Below are 25587 nucleotides of genomic sequence, written 5' to 3' on the forward strand. Positions count from 1 at the left end.
AAAAGACTTCTTTCTGCCTATGTGAAGACAGATGTGACATACCCACCTACACACTATTTATAGATGACCAGTGTCCTATGCTGTTTTCCCAAATAAACTGAGGCAAGTTCTGTTTTAAAAAATATCTAAATAGTTACTATTTGGAACAAAAATCAGAAATTACTTGGAGTTTGTGCTTCTGTTAATTTTTTTTAAATTATTGTTGAAATACACTGTAAAGTAGCTATTTCCTCCTGGCTTGACAGGATGATCTTCATTAAGAAGCAGAGTTGTGGTAATCTACAGACTTTGAACATTCAGTCGAGGCACCAAAATAAGCAGGAAAATACAGTGGGCAGCTAAGTCTCCAGTAAAAGTAACGAGACTATTAACATCCCCTAGCAAAAGAAGTGGGACCTGAGCGTCACATCACCATTCTCTCATGCCCCAGCTGCCCTGAAGCATGCTGTACAGGAGGCAGAAGGTAGATATCTTTCACTGAAGCCAGTCTCCTTGAGTCTGATAGGCTGGGGGTGGACTTCCAGATGGTATGACTACCTTTTTGGTTGTCCACGCTCTTGTGAGTAGCACTGACACATTCACTGCTTCATCGATGTGGACCTGGATGGGATTCTTTCTTTGGTCTGACAGTAACCTTGTTGCTTGGGGTAGATACAATACATTTCTTTACAGGACCCAGGAAAAGTCAAACTGTACATATTCTTATGTTATACATAAGTGAGATTATAAAGTAGATTTTGTTGTTTTGTTTATGTTTGTGATGAACATAATGCTGCATGCAGCTGTAATTTGTTAACTTTTATATAACCCTTATTTGCTTACTCGGATGCTGATAGGCATTTGGATCCTTTCCAATTTTAGACTTTTACAAATGGTGCTTCTATGTTTTTGACAAGCATAAATGTACATTTCATTCAGGTACACATTAGGATGAACAATATGTTTTATGTGTTCAACCTCTTTTTTTTCCTACTAAAATGACAACTTACTTCCTGGGAATGGAATGGACAGATCATAGGATACTCGTATATTCAATTTTGGGACATATTGCCAAATATGTTGCTGGTTCTCTTTCTGTCCTCCTTGTAAGCTCTATCAAAAGAATTCAAACAAGATGCAGAGTGTAATGTTGAAGTTAGTTTATTACATACTAATGTGAGGCATTGTCAAGAATTAGAGTAGGCAGTGAGCAAAGGGGACACCGCAAAGGGGAAAAGCACTCTCATTGGGATGAAAGAAGACAATGGCCAGAGGAATGATTGTGCTGACATAAATAGTCACACTTTGTACTATTTTTTCAAAGGCCAAAGAACAGAGTTCTCATTCAGGTGATTGACAGGCCCATTTGGATTAACTCTTTCTTTTAAAGAATTCTCTCTGTCTGTCTCTCAGTCTCTCTCTCTCTCTCTCTCTCTCTCTCTCTCTCTCTCTCTCTGTGTGTGTGTGTGTGTGTGTGAGAGAGAGAGAGAGAGAGAGAGAGAGAGAGAGAGAGAGAGAGAGATGGGGGGGATGGGGGGGATGGGGGGGAGAGAGTCCTCAATAGACAGAAGAAGAGGGCCTCAGATTCCCTGAAGCTGAAGTTAAAGATATTTGTGAGCCACCCAACATGGATGCTGGGAACCTCATTGGGTCCTTTGTAAGAGCAGCAAGCCTTCTTAACCACTGAGCTATTTATCTAGCCACTGGATTCACCTTAAGGAAGGAGACAGTGAATGCTATGTCTTTGTTATTGACTGGATGACCTGCTGCTATACAGCAATTTTATAATCATCTTTGGCAGGACAGAAAGTCATATCTCAATCCAGAGCCACAAATATAACTCAACCCTCGTTGTTTTGGCCAAAAATCATACCACAGAACAGGTTTTTAAGGGAAAAATGCAAAAATAAATCTATAAAAATAGTCCTGCTTTCCCAGGAAGCTGTCCCATGATGGAGCTCAAGAAAATCCTGCTCTCTTCACCTTCCCTTATTTTCTCTAATATCATTTTAGATGTTGTTTAAACCTTAAAGAAAGGCAATTGTGTTGTGTTCTTCCTTTCTTTGTTGCACATTTTAAGTTCTAAACATAGGCAATTGTGATGCTTTCCTCTTCCTTTACCCATAACTCTTTTTCACTTTTGTAATTTCTATTACCAAGGACACAGGAGGAAGTTCTCGAGGCTGATTTTGATGGAAGGGGCCATCCTCAATGACCCTCAAGTCTGATATGTTTAAGTACTTACCTAACAAAATACTTTAACAAGTTATTATACCTTGTACTTCACCTTTAATAGAGGAGAATTGTGTTTGTTAAGTCACTTTTTGTTGCTGTCCTTCTGAGGAAAGTGAGTATAACCAAATTGCACAATGGACCAGTGAATCTGAGCACATTTCACAGGTCTTTGTAATTTACATATCTTCTATGGAATATCTTAAGTCATTTACCCAACTTTCTATGGGTTTGCTTCCCTTTGGGGGGCTTGCCCCTAACTCACAGAGATCTGCCTACCTCTGCCTCCCAAAGTGCTAGGATTACAGACATGTGCCATAGTGCCTCGCTGCCCCATTCATTTTTATTACTATCTTGATTTCATAGCTGAAAGCATTATAATTCTTTCATGTATGAAGGCTACCCCAGCATTGAAAGTGATATGAAGCAAAACACTCTGCCCTTGCCCGACTATGTTACAAAATGGTAACAGTAGTCACAACTGTACAAAGGTGACAAATATTATGTTTCCATTACAAATAGAAAATTACTATGGTTTCCATATAGGGAGAGGCCTATGCTAATATATATGTAAAATCATACTGTACTCTGGATAAAAGTATTCCACATACTCATGCATAGAGGCATAGAACATAATAGAAAAAGCAAATAAAAAATTAATGGAAAATTTTTATTGGCAAGTTTATGAAGGAAATTATGTAACCTAGTTTCTGTTCACTCAGTTGTTTCTTCCACAATCTCCTCTTTTATCCAGCCACCATCATTTCTATAAGGATGATGGCAGCCACCTCAAAACTAGTCTTTAGACTTCTTCCATAGTTAATCCACACTCAATTCTCAACACAGCTAGAATCATCCTGAAAATAATGAGTCAACACTGTAACTTTTCTGCTCATAACTGTCCAATGGCTTTTCCATCTCATATGGAATAGAAATAAGTATTCTTAAAAAAAGAAAGAAAGAAAGAAGTGTTCTTACACTAGTCTGAAGGACCATGAATGAGCTTCACATTTGCTTCCCTCCTGACATCATCTCCTGTTTCACTCTTCCAGATCCTCTGTTATACCCTTAGCAGAAGTGCTCTGATGCAAATGACCTAAGGTTCTTGTACTGAATCCTATCTCCACATAGGAAGCTCTTCTCTGAGATTGTCTTTATGCAAATATCTTCCTATCTATTCCATTTAAATTTCCAATACCCCAACCTACATATATTCCAACTGCCTTCTCCGGTCCCCTCTGATAATTATTACAATCTATTAATGCACATGTTCACTTGTTCTTGTCTTCCTAGATTATGGACTCTACCTCTTAACTCTTTTGTCTACCACAGAACCTAAATATTGTCAGGTACATAGTAATGACTAATATTTTATCTTTAATGAAAGAATGAATTGACTCAACATCTTTTCAAGGACATTAAACATTGTTAGGGACTATGTTAGGCATAGTCTATATGCTAGAAATAATAATAACTAATCAAGACAAAATCTCCACTTCATGGAACCTGTGAGACAGTGGAGGAAAACAAGCAATAGGAAGGAAGAGAGGGAGGGGGAGATAGGAGACAAGGGGATAAAGGGAAAACAGAAGCAGTAGAAAAGGAAGAGAAAAGGAAAAAGAAAAATTACCAACTGTGGTTAGATCCAGAAAGGTATAAAGAATGTAAAATGACAGACATTACAGTTAAGAGCTTTGGAATTAATGGAGTCACACTTTAAAAAATACAAAGAAAATTTCAAGCAAAGCAACAAAATCCTTGAGACTAAGAAGACAGAGGTCGCTTCATAATGTTAGGGAGGCAGAAAGAAGGCCAATGGTGCTCGAGGAAAGAGAACTTCTTTTTTAAGTTTTATTGTAAATTCAATATAAAGAACACTGAAGGGTTTTCAGGTAAAGCAATGACAATGCCACTATAATAATTTTGTTTTGAAAGTGTAATCTCAAAGTCAACAAAGTCCTGGATTAATCAAAATTCAACACAACAACCAGCACTGTGCCTCATACATTGTGGGCAGACATTAAATGATGGATATTTCCCCTCATTCTTAATAAACATATCTTTATATACATCACCAATGGTCCAGGTTGAGGGTAGTGATTTTATTTTAATATGCTGAATGCCGTAAGTTGTTTTTCATTTGATGATTATAATACAGTTGACACACTGAGTGTGCAGTTCTAAAGAACTATTTGCTCTTAAAATGACTTTTGATTGGTTTCTTCCCAGCAAGCTGTGCACTTGCAGTCAAGCTCAATCTGTACCAGAAGCTGTGTAAGCGCACAGATGAGACTTGAAATGTGAATCTCCAAGGACTGAGCTTGGCCCTTGATGATAAGGAAAACTTTTCTCTAGAGCATTCATGACAAATCTTCTTTAGCATTCCCCTACATGTACCCCATGCAGCTTTGAAAGGTGGACAGGCGCATTCTTTTCATCTAAAGTGAATTCTCCACATCCTTATCTTCCATATGTCTTTAGGAGAAGCAACAACAACAAAATATTTATCCGTGTATTTATGATCATTCAATATAGACTGTTTCCTCTAGAAGCAATTCTTTACAAAGAACAAAATATATTCTAACAGTTAAATGTAGGACACAAATATAGATCTACTGTCCTTCTCACAAAGTGATTATGTATTTATGAGTAGGGTGTGTGTGTGTGTGTGTGTGTGTGTGTGTGTGTGTGTGTTTGTGTGTGTGTGTTTGTAGAGAAAAAGATAGACTTTTAGAAGAAAGTGTATGTCCCTCATGGACAAATAATAGACATACTAGAAAAAAAACTGATATATCTTGTAAAACACCAGAAGGCTTCAGAATTCAGAAACTTTAATTAACAGAACTATTCGGATGCTTGATAGGGATAAAAACAAAGTTATGGCCTTAAAGCCACTTAGATACCCTCAGGCAGTATTACAAAGGTTCTCTTCTCTGGATAAAATAGCCTGGAAACAGTGTGAATGTATGAGAGCGGGTTGAAGGCAATTACAGGACTGGACATGGGTAGATTTGAGGAAGTTTAGGAACTGCACGGAGGGGATACCCCAAGTGGCAAATTCAGGAATTGTTTGTTCAGGGAAGTAATTGGGCTACAATAAATTCAAACTCAGAACTGCTCCTTGCAAATGGGGGGTGGTAATGGGTAGCTAAGTTCTAATTATTACACAAGATAATATAATTAAGGCACTTATTTAAGTCCAACATGCGATACATGCTCAATAGATAGTAGCAAGCAGTATCAGTGTGGAGGAGCTTCTTGAAAGACTCAAGGTGGAAACTACCATCAAACATAAATCCTATAAACTTATCCATTACTTTTAACAGAATATTATAGAAGCATAACCTATAATCATCAATAAGCCACAAAATTATGCCTGTGAACATCCCCCAGTGTGCAATTCAGCACTAAGAGAATAGGTTCTGGAATCAGACAAAAATGGATTAGTTCTGGGATCCTCCAACTGCTAACACGGTCTTTGCAAGGCCCAGAAATATCCTTCACCTATGCAGTGAGAACACTGTCTGCATGACTGCTGTAAAGATTGGCTGTAATGTAGACAAGGCCCTAGCAGAATACGTTGGGCATAATGTGAGTCAACAAACAGAGGCTGTTTTCATTATGATTATTAGGCAAAAAGAAAGCATTAACAAATGCTCATTGAAAAATGTGCTCAATTTGGTGATAAGTATGTTCTGGTATAATTTTGTTACATACCAGCTACCATGGTGATTTAATAGTTGTCTCTTATCTATATCCTGATTGCTTTTGGCTCCCAATACACATTTGAAGTGATAAACTATGTGTTTCTTTTTCTCAAGACATTTGGTGACACTGTAGTTAAATTGTACTGTATGTAGTACGCAATATTTTAGATAGTTTTGATTATGAACTCTTTTTTCAGACAATGTTTCATATAAACCAGTTTATGTTTCATAAACCAGTGGGTCTCAACCTTACTGATGCTGTGACCCGTTAATGTAGTTCCTCATGTTGTGGTGATCACCAACCATAAAATTATTTTCATTGCTACTTCATAACTGTAATGTTGCTACTGTAGAGAATAATAATATAAATATGTGACTCCTGTGAAAGTGGTTTTTGACCGCCAAAGAGATCAAGAGTTGATTATAGGCATTCTCTACCACACCCAATTTATGCAGTGCTGGGGATTGAACCCAGGACTTCATGCATGTTAGCAAATGTTCTACCAACTGACCTACATCCCAAATTGGGGTTTTTTGCCTTACTATTTGGTTCTTTCTCTGTGAAAACAGAATCTCAATTCAGAATTAATTAGAAAATAGTGCTGTGGCCTATACATTAACAATCATCTTTCTTTTGAGGATGCATTCATGGGAGGAATTATAAAACCAGAATAGGATGAATAACATATTTCATCTCATAATAGATAAATGAAAATATTTTTTATATAGGTTTACTTAAAAGACTGGAAAATACTGTAGTCTTTCAGCAATATTTTCCCTCATAATATATTTTCCTTTCTCAATGGGATAGTCTCTAAAAGCTAAGAACATATCTGTAAATCTACAGCTTATCCACAGATTCTTATATTCAGTTACCTTTTTAATTGATCCAATTAACAAAACAAAACTCATGTTCAAATTAAACATGTATCTAAATCATTTAGGAATAATTAAAGTTATAGATCAGGTTTTCTTTCACTGATCAGAAATTATTGTAATGCTTCCATGGAGCTCGGTCCCCGGCTCACTTTGGTGTGTTATTAAGGCATGGGATTGTCAGATCACAGGGAGTATCTCATTTTCATTTTCATACTTTCAATTCTAAAGGGGATTAAATTACCCAATTAAGCTGTTAATTAAAAAGACTCCCACAGAAGAAACTGCAGGCTGCCAATAGTACTCTCAATTCTCGTTGTGCTGTGTTCAAAAGCAATTTTCTAAATTCAGAAGAGCACAAAGTTACTGCCCTATATTTCACTCCCAAAGGTATACTTGATATCAGCTGAGAGCCCAACCCAATTGTTCTTCTTTTGGGGCACATGACTGGACTATATGATGCATCCATCCTGAAGATTGGATTCAGCCACATGACTGAGTTTCATCCAATGGAATAAAAGCAGAAGTAATGGATCAGGCAGAAACCTAAACAACTGCAACAAGCCAGCAGGGGTTCAGGCACTCTAGGATGATCTGAGCCTAGGACCCAAAGACCCAGGGCCTGAGGGCAAGGTATTCAAAGCCCAGACAAGTCAGCATAACAAGCTCTACCTATACTACCTCGAACTGAACATGGGGCTACAGAGCACCAGCACGTACCTCTGCTGACCCAGTGGGGAGCCCAGGGTGTGGAGCAAAGTCCCCTGGAGCTGAAACCAGATCATCTGCCTGTTCTATGGAAGAGTTCCCTGATCCCCACAGGCAAGTGCCTTTAACATATATACACTCACCAACAAACCACTCTCAACAACCAGTGAAGGACACAAGAAGCTACCTCCCAACATTATAGACAGCAAGATGACTAAAGTCAAGCATAAAAACACAAACAAGAAAAACCAAAACAATATGGCATCTCCAAACTCCAGATATCCCAAAGAATCCAAACACAAACACAAGTGAAGCTCAAGAAAATGACCTCAGATCCTTAGTAATGAAGATGATAATGGAGGAAATGAATAAAATTCGCAAGCAGATGCAGAAAGATGCAGCCAAACTGATTGAAGACATTAAAGAGGCCTTTATAGAGACACTAGAAAAATTTCAGGAAAATACAAACAATAAGATGAAGGAAATCAATAAAAAGAGTTCAAGATCTGAAGATGAAAATGAAAACAATGATAAAGGCAGAGCCAGAAGAAAGATGGAAATGAGAGAACTTAGAGAAGAAAGCAAGCAATACAGAGTTAAGCTTCTCTAACAGAATTCAAGAGATGGAGGAACGAATCACAGGACTAGAAGATACAATCATAAAACTTGAAGCAAGCATCAAAAGAAATGTTAATCTGAAAATTTCCTGACACAAAGCATCCAAGAAATCAAGGACACTATGAAAACTAGAGGGTAATAGGCATTGAAACCCAGAAAATATTTTTTAACAAAATCATAAAAGAAAATTCCCCAATTTAAAGGAGATGCATGTAAATATACAAGAGGCCTACAGAACATGCATTAGAATAGTCCAGAAAAGAAAGTCTTCCTGGTTCATAATAATAAAAACACAAAATATACAGAACAAAAAAAAATATTAAAAGCAGCAAGGGAAAAAGTCCAAGTAACATATAATGGCAAACCTATCAGAATTATACCTGACTTTTTTGCAGAGACCATAAAAGCCAGAAGGGCCTGGGCAGAGGTCCTCCAAACGCTAAGTGACCACAGATACCAGACCAGACTACATACCCAGTGAAACTTTCAATACCCATTGATGGAGTAAAAAAGATATTCCATGACAAAAACAAATTCAAACAGTACCTATCCACAAATCCAGCCCTACAGAAATTACTAGAAGGAAAACTCCAACCTACAGGTAAAAACTACAACCAAAATAACACAGGAAATAGATAAAGTCACTGCTGCAAAACATAACCATACAAAGACTCTACTGCAACCAACATCAAAATCAAGGGACTTAACAGTCACTGATCATTAACGTCACTCATCATCATTGGTCTCAATTCTCCAATAAAAAAACACAGAGTAAATGAATGAATGCATAAACAAGACCCAACATTCTCCTGCAGTCAAGAAACACATCTCAGGCACATTACCTCATGGCAAAAGAATGGAAAAACCTATTCCAAGCAAATGGACACAAGAAGCAACCTGGTGTAGCCATTTTAATATCTAATAAAATAGTCTTTCAACCAAAATTAATAAAAAGAGATGAGGAATGACACTCCATACTCATCAAAGGAAAAGTCAACCAAGAGGACATCACAATTCCTAACACATACACCCCCAATACAAGGGCACCCACATTTGTAAATTAAATATATTTAAATATATTTTATTAATTTATTCATATTTCATATCAATTGTTAGCCCATCCCTTGTATCCTCCCATTCCTCCCTCCCTCCCTCCCATTTTCCCCTTATTCCCCTCCCATATGACTGTAACTGAGTGGTAACTCCTCCCCCTGTATATACTCATAGAGTATCAAGTCTCTTCTTTGTAGCCTGCTATCCTTCTTCTGAGTGCCACCAGGTATCCCCATCCAGAGGATGTGGTCAAATATGGGGCACCAGAGTTCATGTGAAAGTCAGGCCCCACTCTCCACTCAATTGTGGAGAATGTCTTGTCCATTGGCTAGATCTAGGTGGGGGTTGGAATTTTACTGCACTTATTGTCCTTGGCTGATGCCATAGTTTGAGCAGGACCCCTTGGCTCAGATCTGCCCATCATGCTCTTCTTGTAGGTTTCTAGGACTCTCTGGATCATTCTATTTCCCCATTCTCTCATGCTTCTCTCACCTAGAGTCCCAATAGGATGTCCTCCCCTCTGTCCCACTTTCCTGATAAGTGAAGACATTCATGGGACATGCCCCTTGGGCTAGTGTCCAGATATAAGTGAGTATATACCATTTGAGACTTTCTGCTTCTAGGTTAACTCACTTATTATGATCATTTCTAGTTCGATCCATTTGTCCACAAATTTCAGGAATTCCTTGTTTTTAATAGCTGAGTAGTATCCCATAGTGTAAATGTGCCACAGTTTCTTTATCCATTCTCCTACTGAGGGACACTTAGTCTGTTTCCATGTTCTGGCTATTATGAATAAGATTAAACCACACATCGATCCCCACACATTAAAAGTGGGATTCTTCAACACCGCACTTACACCAAAGGATGGGTCATTGAAACAGAAACTAAATGGAGAAATAATGACACTAACCAATGTCATGAATCAAATGGATCTAACAGATATCTACAGAACTTTTCACCCAAACACAAAGGATTATACCTTCTTCTAAGAACCTCATAGAACCTTCTCCAAAATTGATCATATAGTAGTAGGTCACAACAGAAACACCCAAGAGGAGTAGACATCCATAAATACTCAAACTTGGGGCTGAAATCAATAAATTAGAAACAAAGAGAACATCTCAAAGAATCGACAAAACCAGGAGCTTGTTCTTTGAGAAAATCAACAAGATAGACAAACTATTACCCAAACTAACTAAAAGGCAGAGAGACACTATCCAAATTCACAAAATCAGAAATGAAAAGGGAGACATAACAACAGACACTGAAGAAATACAAAGAATCATAAAATCCTACATCAAAGACATATATGCCACAAAATTTGAAAATCTAAGAGAAATGAACAATTTTCTTGATGAATTCCACTAACCAAAATTGAATCAAAATCAGATAAACAAATTAAATAGTCCCATTTCTTCAACAGAAATAGAAGAAGTCATTAAAAGTCTCACAACCAAAAAAAGCCCAGGGCCAGATGGTTTCAGTACAGAATTCTGCCAGACCTTCAAAGAAGAGCTAATACTGGTACTCTTCAAGCCACTCCAAAGGATAGAAATGGATGGAACATTACCAAATTTGTTCTATGAGGCCACAGTCACTTTGATACCTAAACCTCACAAAGATCCTACAAAGAAAGAGAATTTCAGACCAATTTCTCTTATAAATATTGATGCAAAAATAATCAATAAAATACTCGCAAAACGAATACAAGAACACATCAAAGACATCATTCACCATGACCAAGTAGGCTTCATAGTTTAATGCAGGCATAGTTTAATATGTGGAAATCCATCATTGTAATCCTTCATATAAACAAACTGAAAACACATGATCATCTCCTTAGATGCAGAAAAAGCATTTGATAAAATCCAACACCCATTCATGTTTAAATTTTTGGAGAGATCAGGGATACAAGGCACATACCTAAACATAGTAAAGGCTATATACAGAAAGCCAATAGTCAACATCAAATTAAATGGAGAGATACTCAAGGAAATCCTTCTAAAATTGGAGACCATGGAAGGCTGCCCACTTTCTCCATATCTGTTCAATATAGTTCTTGAAGTTCTAGGTAAAGCAATAAAACAACAAAAGGAGATCAGAGGGATTCAAATGTGAAAGGAGGAAGTAAAATTATCTCTAGTCACAGATATGATAATATATATTAGTGACCCCCAAAATTCCACCAGGGACACCATCAGCAAAATGGCTGGATACAAAATTAACTCAAAAAATTAAGTAGCCTTCTCGTTCAGAGAAAGAAATTAGGGAACTACACCCTTCACGATAGCCACAAGGTAGTCAAAGACATGTTTGAAAAAAAACTTTAAATCACTGAAGAAGAAGATTGAAGATGACATCAGAAGATAGAAAGTTCTCCCTTGTTCATGGATCGGGAGAATTAACATAGTAAAAATGGCCATCTTAGCAAAAGCAATTTACAGATTCAATGCAATCTCTACCAAAAGACTTACATAATATTTTGAAGACATTGAAAGATCAATTCTCAACTTCATATGGAAAAACAAAAAAACCCAGAATAGCTAAAACAATCCTGCAAAATAAAAGATCCTCTGGAGCAATCGCCATACCTGATCTCAAGCTGTACTATAGAGCAAATGTAATTAAAACAACATGATTCTGGCATAGCAATAGGATGGTTGGTCAATGGAATTGAATCGAAGACCCAGATATGAATCCACACACATATGGACACTTGAATTTTGACAAAGTAGCCAAATCTATTCAATGGAAAAAGGATAGCAACCTCAACAAATGGTGCTGGTCTAACTGGATGTTTACCTGTAGAAAAATGCAAATAGACCCATACTTATCACCATGCAAAAAACTCAAGTCCACTTAGATTAAAGACCTCAACATAAAACCAGACACACTAAATCTGTTAGAAGAAAAAGTGAGGAAGAGCCTGGAACACAATGGCACAGGAGACAACTTCCTGGACAAACACCAACAGCCCAGGCCTTAATGTCAACAATTAATCAATGGGACCTCATGAGGCTGAGAAGCTTCTGTAAGGCAGGAGACACTGTCAAGAGAACAAAGCGACAGCCTACAGACTGGGAAAAGATCTTCACCAACCCTACAATCTGACAAAGGTCTAATATCCAAAATATATAAAGTGCTCAATAAATTAAATACCACCAAACCAAATAACCCAATTTAGAAATGGGGCTCAGAATTAAATAGAAAAATTTCAACAGAAGAATATCAAATGGCTTAAAAACACTTAAAGAAATGCTCAACGACCTTAGTCATCAGAGAAATGCAAATCAAAATGACTCTGAGATTTCATCTAATACCCATCAGAATTGCTAAAATCAAAAATTCAAGTGACAGCACATGCTGGCGAGGATGTGGAGAAAGGGAAACACTCCTTCATTGTTGGTGGGAGTGCAAACTCGTACAACATCTTTGAAAATCAATGGTGCTTTCCCAAAAACCTGGGAATAAGGCTACCTCATGACCCAGCTATTCCACTCCTTGGAATATACCTAGAAGATGCTCTACCTCACAACAAGGACATATGTTCAGCCATGTTCATAGCAGCCTCATTCATAATAGCCAGAACCTGGAAACAACCTAAATGTCCCTCAGTAGAAGAATGAATAAAGAAATTTTGGTACATTTACTCTATGGAATATTACTCAGCTATTAAAAACAAGAAAATCCTGAAATTGCAGGCAAATGGATGGAACTAGAAATGACCATCCTGAGTAAGTTAACCTAGACCCAGAAAGACTCACAAGCCCAAAAGGGATGTCCCATGAAAGTCTTCACTTACCAAGAGATTTGGGATAGATGCGTGGACTTCCTATTGGGACTCTAGGTGAAAGAAGTATGGGAGAATGGGGAAGTAGAAGGATCCAGAGGGTTCTAGAAACCTACAAGAAGAACATCATGAAGGGTGGATCTGGACCCAGAGGAGCCTGTACAAATGGCTGTACCAACCAAGGACAATGCATGCAGTAAACCTAGAACCCCTATTCAGATCTAGTCAATGGACAGGACACTGTCCACAGTTGTGTGGAGAACAGGGACTGACTCTAACATGAACTCTGGTGCCCCATATTTGACCACTTCCCCTTGGTGGGGAGGCCTGATGGCACTCAGAGGAAGGGGAAGCAGGCTACCAGGATGAGACTTGATAGGCTATGACCATATGGTGGGGGAGGAGGTCCCCTTCTGTCATAGACCTAGGGGAGGGGAATAGGGTGAAAGAGGGAGGGAGGGAAGAATGGGAAGATATAAGTAAGGGCATAGCAACTCAGATATAATATGAATAAATTAATTATATAAAAAGTTTTTAAAGAAAATAAGAAAACCAATTAACTTAATGGTGAAAAAAAAGCAGAAGTAATGTAAACTGCTCCCCTAGGACCAGAACAAATCTTCCATTTAGTAATTTCTGTGACCATTTCCCTCCTATCAGCCTCATATTTATGATTATGTGTTAAATCATGTTTTTAATATTGTTCAGTCACTGTATTGAAGGAGCCTGTGTTGCCAAATCACCAACAGGAGAAGAGTTGTTCAATGGTCATTAATATCCATTATGCATTTAATGAAAACAAAATAAACTTAAGTTGAGCTAAGCCTTTAGGATTGTTTCTATAGCTAGCATGGCCTTAATCAATAAAGAAATAAGGTAAATTGGAAAGGCATGAAAGAATATCTTTTTTTTACTTGTAATTTTTATTTTGATTACACAAAGTGAAGTCTTTGACACCTATATTTATCAGTTATGATGACTTTTAAAACTTTACAAGACATACCATGTTACTCAGCATATTCAAAGGAGTATCTTTTATGAAATAATCAAAGCTTCTTGTCATAATGCTTAACTAGTCTAACCACCATAAAGAAAAGTTTTTTTCTTTTTTTCCTTTTTTATTTTTAAATTGTTTTAATAAATATTTTACATATACATTTATATTATTACACATATAAACAATAAACTACCTACAGCAAGAAGAACCGTGACACAATCAGGAATTATATAAATGTTGCATTCTTAGAATTTTGACTATTTGTATTTGACAGCCTTGAAGAAAACATCTTTCCTATATTGGTAAATCTAAAATTCTGAATGTAAATCCATCTCTATCATATTTCATCATTATCAACTTAAAACATGAGGCCTTAAAACATCTTAACGCCTAAACAACTAAGCTTCATTGTAAAAGGAAACTATCTGGTCTTCAACCCCATCAGAGACTTGAGAAGGAATAAACTTGATTACCTGACTGTGCCGGGAATGCAAGTTAGTAGCTTTCCAATAGAGAAGATGACGGAGACAGTTTGCTTCCTGAATAGTCACCCAAAACTCTCTATAATGTTGGAGCATCATCTTCAGCTTTCTGGACCAATATATCTGACAGGCATATTTGTGAGGCAGGAACTATTGAGGACTTGCTTACCCTGTCTTGGTGGTTTGGCCATCAACTCTGCCTGCATCTAAGCTTGCTCATTTTTAGGCAGAATTCTGTCTGTCGTAGAAACAAGGATATTTTGCCCAGTGGCTTCTTTGCCACATTTGAAGCCATCTCCATAAGGAGGTTATTTGAATGCAAAAATATCTTAAATTTAACTGAACACATTGGCCTTCTTCAGATTTTGATCAGATCTACTTAGATATGTACCTGGAAATCTAAACAAACTCAATACCTCTTGAGTCTCTTGAAATCTAAGTTACATAAACCACGGTATGGGAGATTCTGTGTCTCTTTCCTGTCTGCCCCTGAAAAGTCTCTCCTTCCTGTCCATAACCTAGAGATTATTCTGGGACAAATTTTGTCATTTATAATCATCTTTCCTTCTAACCATGATCATGCCCAGCAGTATTACCGCCCCTTGTCTCTCATTTTGTGAATCAGTTCACAAACTAGGAACTAAGAAACTTAACTCCCCAACATGGGGCTTGCCAGGCTACCTGCAGCCACTTCTTACCAACTAACTCTAGAACATCTCCTTTAATATTCCATGCATGATTCCATGACACAGTAGATTGACTCCAAACCCTGTGATCAGTACTTTAACTGATTTTAGCATATAAATGCTAGGGATTTATTTAATGTAATTAATATTTGTATTATTAGCCTCATCCTGACAAGCTCCATTGAGATATTAGTTTGAACTGTATAGTATGCCTATGGATTTGTTTGGATTCAGGCAATGTGATCAACCTTTCAGTTAATGTCTCAGGGTCACCAGGAAATTACAGTTCACTGAAAGTGGAATGGACAAAAAGCCCCAGGAACATGAAAGTATATATCTAGAGAGCCTTGGGAATTAGAAACCAAAGTACACAGAATGTGTTAGGGTTTGTGTCAAAGGAATTTGCTTAGATCTTGGAAGATAATGGATTGAAAAGTTGAGCATAGAAGAACCGAGTAATTTTTATCTGTATCCCAAACCTCACTCTAATGTACTTACATATCAGATGCTACTCAGTAGTATAGCTATAGCCATTTACAACATCCATCTCCCCTGTTAAACCAAACAGCTCACTGAAGCCAAAGACTGTATATCATCTACTTAAATATAACTGGTTTGGGTATTTCAGGAGAATGGATACTCAGTTACTATGTGCTGAATGAATGTCTATAAATTGACATAGTGTCAGCACATAGAGATTCTTTGCTTCAATATCAATGGTCTTATACATTGTCTCTTTTGTGAGACAAGCCCTACTGCAGTAGCTAATTTCCTCAGAGGCATCTCTTTGCCTCAGCAGGAATATTATTGCAAAGGTAACAAACTACATCTGCTGACTTATATTCTAGAAGGAACGTAATGACCACCTTGCAAATCTCTCATTGTCTACAGAAAAAAAAAATCACTGCATCCAAGCAAGAAATTTAGTTTGCTACAGTGGCTTGAACATTTTTCTGGCAAATATATTTTAAAGCAGACCTGAATGTCCACATATGTAATAGAGTTGAATCATTTGAAGAAAAACAAAGGAGAACAACAGAAAACCTTCAACCAATGTTTTATTGTCTTTAAAATTATTCTCATTGTTTTACAAAGAAAAAAATCACAACCAAACCAATCTGATAGTGACCGCACAGATTGTTTTTAAACTGCACATCCAAGAACATCTTTCTTCAATCCAGTAAGGCACTGCCACTGGTGATAAAGATGTTATTAAACGAACAATTATGTATTCTTCTATAATGTAAGATGCAGCTGAGTCATTATGTTAAAAATATCAAGAACAGAAGCTACCACACAATAAGTAAATTTAGAAATACTGGTTGAATAAACATATTAGGAAAGAGAATAATCTAAGGGGTGTAAGTTAATCCAAAGGTAAGTAGCCCAAAGCACAAAGACTGTCTTTCCAAGCTCTGAGATATTTGACAAACAATTTTAAGCCTTCCCATTTCTCTTGGCATGAACACCATCTGTCTTGTGAGCCATAGTTCCTAGTTTCTTCTTAGTGATGCTCCAGGGCTAAATAAGATAAAATTTATGGGCTGTGCTTTAAGCTCCGTTGAGGTAAGGCACTAAATAAGCTGGAGGATAATTTATGAATTCTGATCTTACATCAGTCATGTCCCAATTCATCTCATAAAAGGGGATGGGGTGCAAATAGGAGGCCTATGCAGAGCACTTGGTGAAATGTGGTACTAAGGCCAAACAACACAGTTTTAAATATACAGAATCTTTGACTCACAAAAGAGAAATTCCCACACATTAAAAAAAATAAAACCTCCTTCAAATGCCCATTTAATGGTCCACTTGCCAAACAGCTGCTATATGAGTCAGAGCAGTGTGTTGTTACAGCCCTAGTCTAAGATCCGATATTTAATTTCTTTTTGATTTACCATAATTATTTTTTAAGGCTTTGTGGCTCTCCTCCAATGAACATGGTTGCAAGGAGCACCAAAATCCTGTCTTGTTTTTCTTAGGCCAGCTTCCCTTGCTTTTCTTCCATCCCTCCAGATATATCTGAGATACTCTCTATCACTTAATCAATGTCTTTCTTTAAGAAATCAAGTCTCACAGACAAGAACAGTGCTGTAATTTGAAGGATTAAACAGAAACATTTAGAAAGCTAGTACTTGTAAACAATGTGTGTGCCTACTAGGAGTGAGTTTGTATCTCTTGGAAAACTAAGTTGGTGAAGTTACTTAGTTACTAGTCCTACCATCCAGAAACTGGGAGAAACCCAACTAATCACTCACTAACCAGCTGTCCTTAATCAACAAACACCAATACTATTTCCAAAGTCTTAACTCTAGAGTTTTATCAAACACTTTCTCTGACCTGCAGGAATGTGTTTATTTGGAATTGTTAAGGAGGAAACCTAGAAGGAATGTACTATTCATATAAGCATTACAAATTTCAGCATTTTTAAGTGTCTTGGTACAGAAATAAAATGAGGATTATCAAATCAGAATGCTTACACCAGAAAAAAGGCACATATATTTCTAACACCTAACATAATACTGCTTGTTTTTAGAAATACAAACCAAGGTCACACTAAACCATGGTTAAGAGGAGGAAAAGGCTGCTGCTCTTCAGAAGTGTATCCATTCGGAGAGGAGGAAGTCAAGGGGAAAATCACTCTCCTCGGACTAATGCAGTGTAATTGTTTTCCTCGTGATGGTGCCCTTCCATTTTTCTCTCTTCAGAAGTTCCCATGGTTACAAAAGGACGTGGCTCACAATTAGATTTTTTTTTTTTTGCAAAAAAGATGATAAGTCACAAGGATGCAAAATGACCTCCTGTGGTTCATCTGAATTTGTAGTTTTGCTTTTGAATTTTTTTATTGGCTCACTTAACCCCCATGTACAATGAATAATGGGATGGGAGAAGTGAAATGTCTATACCAAATAAAAAATTAAAATTAAAAATAACAGGAAATACCGAGTAGCCACTTGAATGCCATTACACTTTTATCCTACATATACTCTTAAATGTAATAATAACTTTATCCTGCATAAATATATGCTAACACTAAGTTAATTAATTAAAAGTAAAGGTGTTGATCACAAAAATAATGTTCTAAGGATTAAAATATAGTACTACTTTTAAAAAAATAAACCCTTCACAAGACTTTAAGCATAAAGTTGTGCCCCTTAGATCTGGGCAAAATTGCTTAAATTGGATTCATATATACTAAATGCTTTCATTCTAGAAGCTTTGAAAGGGATTTTCTTTTAAGCAGAGGTAACATTAAGTGGGCTGAAACGCAAGAGCATTTTACTCCCTCCTCGGTGTGGTGTTTATATTGTCCTGCTAAAAGGGAACGAAAGCTATATGCTCCTGACATGGAAACAGAAAATTCTTTCCTCAGTGCCTGCTCAGTTCAGAGTCAAGAGATGCACACATCTGAGCAGAACAAAACAAACCAGGAAGCGCTCCATCATTGCTAGCCACCACACAGATGCTCACTGGAGTTCACAGGAGCTAGATCAAAGTTTGGAGATCTGTTTCCTATAATCTTTGTTGTGGTGTGGCTAGTTGTTGTTGTTGTTATTTTTAATGCTGCTGGCAGTTAAAGATGCATTCTTTCCCCCCTATTTTATAAACCCAAATCCTTCAACTAATGGGATTTATGCCATGTTTCTTCAAGCTTTCTTGGGCAAGGCATTTAGTCACATCGGATATAAGTTCAGAGATACAATTGCAATAGATTCCAAAACTGAAGGGGAAAACTTTATCAGAAATTATAAAATGGAGATTCAACAATTTTCTAATTTAACTACCTTAGAATTAAGAAATGTCATGTAATAATTGCACACCACAGGGCACACATCTTTATCATTGAGGGTAACAATTTTCATAGACTGATGATCCTTTCTATGAATACACTCTACACAGGCTTCCTGAAAAGCTATAGTTTGAAATGCTATGGACCACCTAGCTGTGGATAACAGAAATGGATAATAGGGATGTCAGCCAAGAAAAGTTTAACCAAGTAGTCTTCACACTTGTTGTCTTTGGCATTATAAGGAAATGTGTTTGGTTCAGATCTTGAATTCCTTTTATAAGCCCAATGACTTTGAACACATATTTAGATCTAAGCAAGACACCTACCCAAATAATGAAAATGTATTAAAAATGAAAGTCTTCAACAAAATGTAGGCAGAAAGCAGTATGCACTGTACATTAGTGCCACTCTACTGGCACTCTTCAGCTCTGACAGGATGGCAGAAACCAGCACTCAAGCTACCAGAGTCGACAGGAATTTGCACCTCTGTTCATGGTGGAATTTGGTGGACAGTTAAAAGCTTTCTGAAATTCTTCAAAGTTGCTAATGGCACCATTGACCCTGAAAAAAAAAGTGATGACAGAGTACATGTCATTCTATTCCTACATACCCATGGGTTCTGGATAAAACAACTCATTACTACATAATCCATTTACAAGGAAGACAACTAAAGCTCAGATAATTAAGAAAGGAAATTAATGTCATCAAGAATGAAAACTAACATTTCCTCAAAGCCTAGCCAGTATGTTTCCAAGAGTCTTCAAATTCTTACACAACTGTATCATCCCTAAGCCTTTGTTTTTCTAGCTTTTGAAAAAGTATTAGAAAAAAAACCAACATTTCAGGCAAATGAAATTAGTTTCTAAGACTTACGTGTTTGGCACGTAGAACACAAATCTTCAATGTACAAACCACTATTTTTTTTTACATGTGTGCCTGTTACTACCATTCTGTGATCAAGGCAAGGTATCTCAAGCACTTCAAAGTTTCCTTGTCTCCCCTGACAAGACCTCCCAAAATAAATACTACTGCATCATTTATTACCATAACATCACCTGCCTTTGAATTTGACATGAATGGAATATGCACTGCATATAACTTTGTCTTTGACTTCTTTCTCTCTCAATATTATACTGTACGAGTCATTCCTCTTGCTGCATTTCCAATTAGTTTTTAACAATTCATTCAATAAATTCCTACTAATTTGGATATTCACATCCACCTAGAATTTGGTTAATGTAAGAATCATCTAATGGACAGGATCTAGCAGTTACTGATGGGTCATTCTGTACTGGATTTTAGCTACAGGATCTGGTAGAGTCACAAGTTCCTGACTGCAATAGAGACTGCAGATTCCTACTCAGCACTTTGATTGTAACTGCCTTTTGGAAGTGGTGTTTCCATTGTGTTATTTTTCTCTGCACTCAAAATGTAGGCTTACGGCAGGTATCAGTAACAAGTCAGGCAAAAACCTCTCCCTCATCAATTTTTTACTCAACTGAACATTCAAAGTGTTTACTAAAATCTCAGCTTTCTCAGTCACTATTTTCCCTAATGATTTTGTTACCTCTGGGCATCTAAATGAATGTAATGGCCTGTAAACAACAAATCACCATAGCCTCTTGGGTGTAGTTCGGGGGTATGGGTAGGGATCTATATAGTATAGTGTAATTCACCTTAGACAAGGGTTAGAGATAGAATATAGATGATAATCAGTAAAGATACTCTGTAAATTATTAGCAAAAAAATCAAACATTTCAGGAAACTAGTTAGTAAAATGAAATTAGTTTCTAAAACTTCTCTGTTGAGTAATTAATCTACTCTGTGGTTTCATCTGCTCCATTTGTCAGTGGGAGCACATTTTATTCCATTAGAAACTGTCAGCCTTCATGACAGTTTAGTCCAGTGGGGGAGAATTTGCAACACAGTGATTAGATTTTTATGCTAGTGGGTAATTTATAGTCAATTTTGAAGCATTTCTAAGGCAAGGTTTTAGAAATAAGATTTTAAAATATAGAGGAAATCCTAGATGACTTTCTTATGATATGCTAATGTATTCATTTAAATATTAAACATAAATGTATCCAGGTATAATATGTTCTAAGCAAAGAATAACTATAAATTATCATAGCTTCTTGGATTTCTCTGAATAATTAACTGTCCTCTGCTATAGGAAATTTCTCTTAAGCTATATTAGTTCAGGAAAAGTAATATCAACCTTAATTTTGTTTTTACTTAATATTTTATACATTCTGAAAGTTATAGTTGTTAATCTTTTTCCCTTCATATATATACATATATATGTATATATATATATATATTCAATTGTTTCAAAGGGTGTTACAAGATGAAAACCAAAATGCAATGTCTCTGATTCTAGATATGAATAATAACTGCTAAAGAGCACCATATATTTTACTTAGTCTTCAGAAAGGGGGTATTTGTTTATGTTTCTTAGTTTACAGTTTTTGGTGGGGGAGGGGAAAGGAGATAGCATGTAGAATACTCTTAAACAGAAAACAGACCAGAATAAGCCAGAGTTCTAGAAACTTAAAAGTAGAATAGTAATCAGATCACAACCTCTTCTGAGATAATAAAAACTATTTTGAATTTTTTTTCTTTTGCCCAGACCTCCCTGATAAGATAGATGGCTGGACAAATTAAATACTCCTGTTATCGAGTAGTGATCTGATCTACTCATGGCATCCATGGTCTATTGCTTTCCAAAAGAAATTATAATTCTATATATTTATATACACATTTCTTTTTATTTTATGAATGTTTGACTGCATGTGCATGTTGGAGGCTTTGGAGACTGGAAAAACATACATCTCCTGGTATTTGATTTCCAGGTGGTTATGAGACATCATGTGTATGCTAGAAACTGAATCTGAATCCTTTACAAGAACAGCAGTGGTCTTCGCCATTGAACCATCTCTCTGGCCCTAGATGATTCTAATTCTATATCTGAAATTTAATACTAAAACTGTTTTTTTTTGCAATTTTAATCCAAATGTTGAAGCCTTGCCAGTCTCTTGATGCAATAGTAAGCAGAATTTTAGTTGAAAGACACTGAGAAGACCAGTTTACTGCAATGAAACAAGAGATGTTTAGTTTCTGTTTGGCTAGATTATGTTGTCTACAAAATGGAGATTATATATTTCATTGTGTAGGATTTTGTTCAAATTTTCCATCTGGCAGCGCATTGGTATGGCTGGGAGCATAGAATGGGGGAAAGCACAGTTAAAACCTGGTGTCACACATTTTCTCATTTACCTAAATTGTGGAGGACTGTGAGCACCAATTTGGACTTGTTCTCTGGCAGCTTCTGGTCTGTAGGAATTACACCTCACCTAAAAGATAAAGACAGCCCAGTAAATATGCTTCTAGTCCTATTATACATTTCTTACTTTCTTGACTCATCCAACTTGTACTGAACATATTTTGGGATTAATTGATATTATTTTGGAACTAATAGATAGCAAGAAGTTTTAGTGGCTCAGATAAAACTTTAAGCAAGAGCAACATGTATTATTCAAGTCTCCAGAGCGAGAGGCTTTATCAATATGAATTTCACAATTTGAGTAAATTAGGAAGGTTTCTAGGCAAATGATTTAAATCAAGAGAATTACATGTGTCCAGAAATTGATGAATGTATTCATCTTATTAACTTAGTGTTTTAAATAACCTTTATCAAATTTAACCATATACATTTCAATGAAAAAATAAATGAACCATATCGTAGTTTAGTATAATCAGGAAGGTTACTGATAAATATTAGAAGTCATATAATCCATTTTCTGGTGAAAAGTTTCAGAACACATGGCATGATATTTAATAGTCTTAGGACCAATTTAAGATGCTGCACTGGAGAAAGAGACAATGGAGTTGAGCATATGACTCAATATGTAATGCACTTAGTACAATCATGAGGTCCTGAGTTCATATCCCTAAAGCCCACGTTAAAAAAAGCTGAGCAGGGCTAAGCATGGTGGTGCACACCTTTATTTCTTTTTATAGGCTTAACCAAATTTATTTTAATTACATCCAGAAAATTCAAGGACTTTTTTAATTGAAAAAAATTTCCATACAATACATTCTGGTTATACTTTTCCCCTCTTGCAACTTCTCTCACATCCTCCCCACCTCCTAATGCACTCAACTTATACACCCTTTCTCTCTTTAAAAAACAAACAGGCAAACAAACAAACAAACAAACCCCAACCAATAAAACAAGCAGAGAAAAAAACCCACAAGAAACAAACACCACGAAACTCCAAAATTGAAAACCACATTATACAAACAAAAGACCAATAAAACCCACCTCCCCACAAAAGCCTGGTGCACACCTTTAATCCCAGCACTCGAAGAGACAGAGGATCTCTGTTTGAGGCCAGCCTGGTCTACAAAGCAAGACCAGGATAATGAAGGCTAAACAGAGGAACCATGTCTTTTTTAAAAAGAGCTGGGCATGATGGTGTGTACCTATGACACCAGAGCTGGGGCACAGCACTGGGGAAGTGTTGGAGAAAATGGAGTTCATTGATGAGATAGCATAGCCAAATTGATGAGTTTTAGGTTCAGTAAAATACCACACATCAAAAAATAAATATTAAAAATAATAAAGGAAGGCAGGGGCAGGCAGATTGCTGTGAGGTTGAGGCCACCCTGGTCAACAAAACGAGTCTAGGACAGCCAAAGCTACACAGAGAAACCCGATCTTGAAAATAAACAATAAAGGAAAGGACTTGACAGCAACTTCTGTGGCCTCCACACACACACACACATACATCCACATTAATAAATACACAGACCACAAGCACACACACTAATATACACATATACTCACATCAAATAAAAAGGCCAATACATATCCCCTCACATTTCTTTTGTACTGTTTGGTGTCCATCAAAGCACACTTCGAGACAAAATACTCCAAAACCCAATTCCTTGAGTAAAAACTATGAGCAGGGCCCCACTGATGACACATGCTGGACATGAAGCAAGAACAAAAAATATACTTTCACTGTGTTTTTTGTTTCTGAAGTATAACCTACTTAATATTGGTTTGAAATATTTCTTGACACATGATATAATATTAAAGTGTCAATACCTCTAGGATACATGAATATATAGGAAAACATTTGAAATGGAAATGGAAATTTAAAAAATGACTGAAAGATGAGGAAGGCATTCAGCTTGGTTGCACATCATTGCATAAGTGCCCAGGGGAGAGAGAGGCTAATGCCAGATTTCTGGAGTGCTGATAAGCAGGTCTGAGTGTTAAAACTATGTTTAAACACTGTTTTTGAACAGAAAAATAAAACCGTATTTTGAAGGATTTATCTGGGAGAAGTATATAGGAAAAGAAAGTAAAAATTCCTTATTTAGAAAGCTATTAATGTCTAATAAATAAGTGGAAATGGATATAGAAAGTACCAGAAGGATAAAAATGCACAGAAAATGCATGAGAAACAAATTAGCAGGTCGTAGCAACTACAGGTATAGAGGGCAAGAAAGATACTGGCTTACTGTAGTGAATAGTGTGTAATTGTGGATTCTTTAAAAAAAACACTGAAATATTATAGGAATACGTTTTCCTTTTAATCCCAGGGGTAGGGATAAGAGGCTGCTTCATAGCAGGTAACTATGATTTGCCTCATGTTCTAGAAGGAGTCTGGTTTTGCCAGATGCAGATAGTTTCTGCAAGTGTGATGTTTGGAATTCTGGGACCTTGTGAAAGGCTATATAAATGCTAGGATCCCAGAGACGAGGTTGCTGTTGGTTGCTGTTTGTCAAGTATTCATGCACAAAGAAACTAGAAGAAAAAAAATTAGATATCTTGCCTGCAAAGATCAAACTTGCCCCAAGGAACTCGATGCCCTAATCAGCAGGAAGTAGTCTAACAATAATTTTGTCCCCTCTATCCATTTTTCTCTCCTGTCAAGTGTTAAGGGGTTAATTGTGGTGGAGAAGAGTGGAGAATAGAAAAAGGAACCCACAATGTAGCAAATGCCAGCTACTGCTTACTATTATTTTGATAATGATAAATCATCTCTCACAATAATCTATTTTTGTTTTTTCAAGATAGAGTTTCTCCATGTATCAGCCTTGACTATCCTGGAACCCACTTTGTAGACCAGGCTGGCCTCAAACTCCTAGATATTCACCAGCCTCTGCCTCCCAAGTGTTGGGATTAAAGGCATGCACTGTTATGCCTGGCTTCTCTCACAATATTTATGAATGTGGTTTTAAAGATATTTCTGTAATATGGTTCCTTAATTTCCTCAGATGCTAGCCCACAGTTGCTTGTGCTTGTTTGGATAATGATTGGCTCCCATATTCAAATACTGATGTCACTGTGGGGCTGGCTTTGAGGTCTCAGATGCTCAAACCAGTTCATTTCAGGCTGCTTGGCATGGTCTTTTCACTGCAATAGAAACCCTAAGACAGAGCTTATTTTTCCCATTCAATTTTACCCCATATCGTAGGTTATTTTTTTCATAGATACTTTGCTTACATTATTATATAGTATTATATAGTACTGACTATGTTTCATAAATCATTTAAGAAAACAATGTGTTTGTTACTATTTGCTACTACCTTTCCAGGTTAGAAAATAATCTATTCCATATAAGCAGAATTCTTCCAATGTACAAACAAGTAAAA

At 36.7% G+C, this 25587-nt stretch overlaps 1 protein-coding gene across 1 annotated transcript in view; it reads right to left on the reverse strand.

Annotated features, from left to right (window-relative positions):
- Window positions 1–16171: 16171 nt before the first annotated feature.
- Window positions 16172–25587, reverse strand: part of PHEX (phosphate regulating endopeptidase X-linked) — a 222484-nt gene continuing 213068 nt past the window's right edge. The window contains exons 26-27 of the mRNA XM_084791126.1: window positions 22195–22271; window positions 16172–19479 (exon numbers count right to left, since the gene is read on the reverse strand). Of these exons, the coding sequence (XP_084647252.1) occupies window positions 19377–19479; window positions 22195–22271 (180 nt within the window). The 3' untranslated portion in view covers window positions 16172–19376. The remainder of the gene's footprint in view (window positions 19480–22194; window positions 22272–25587) is intronic.

Source organism: Acomys minous (genome assembly GCF_964271855.1).
Source record: "Acomys minous genome assembly, chromosome: 7".
Classification (NCBI taxonomy): Eukaryota; Metazoa; Chordata; class Mammalia; order Rodentia; family Muridae; genus Acomys; species Acomys minous.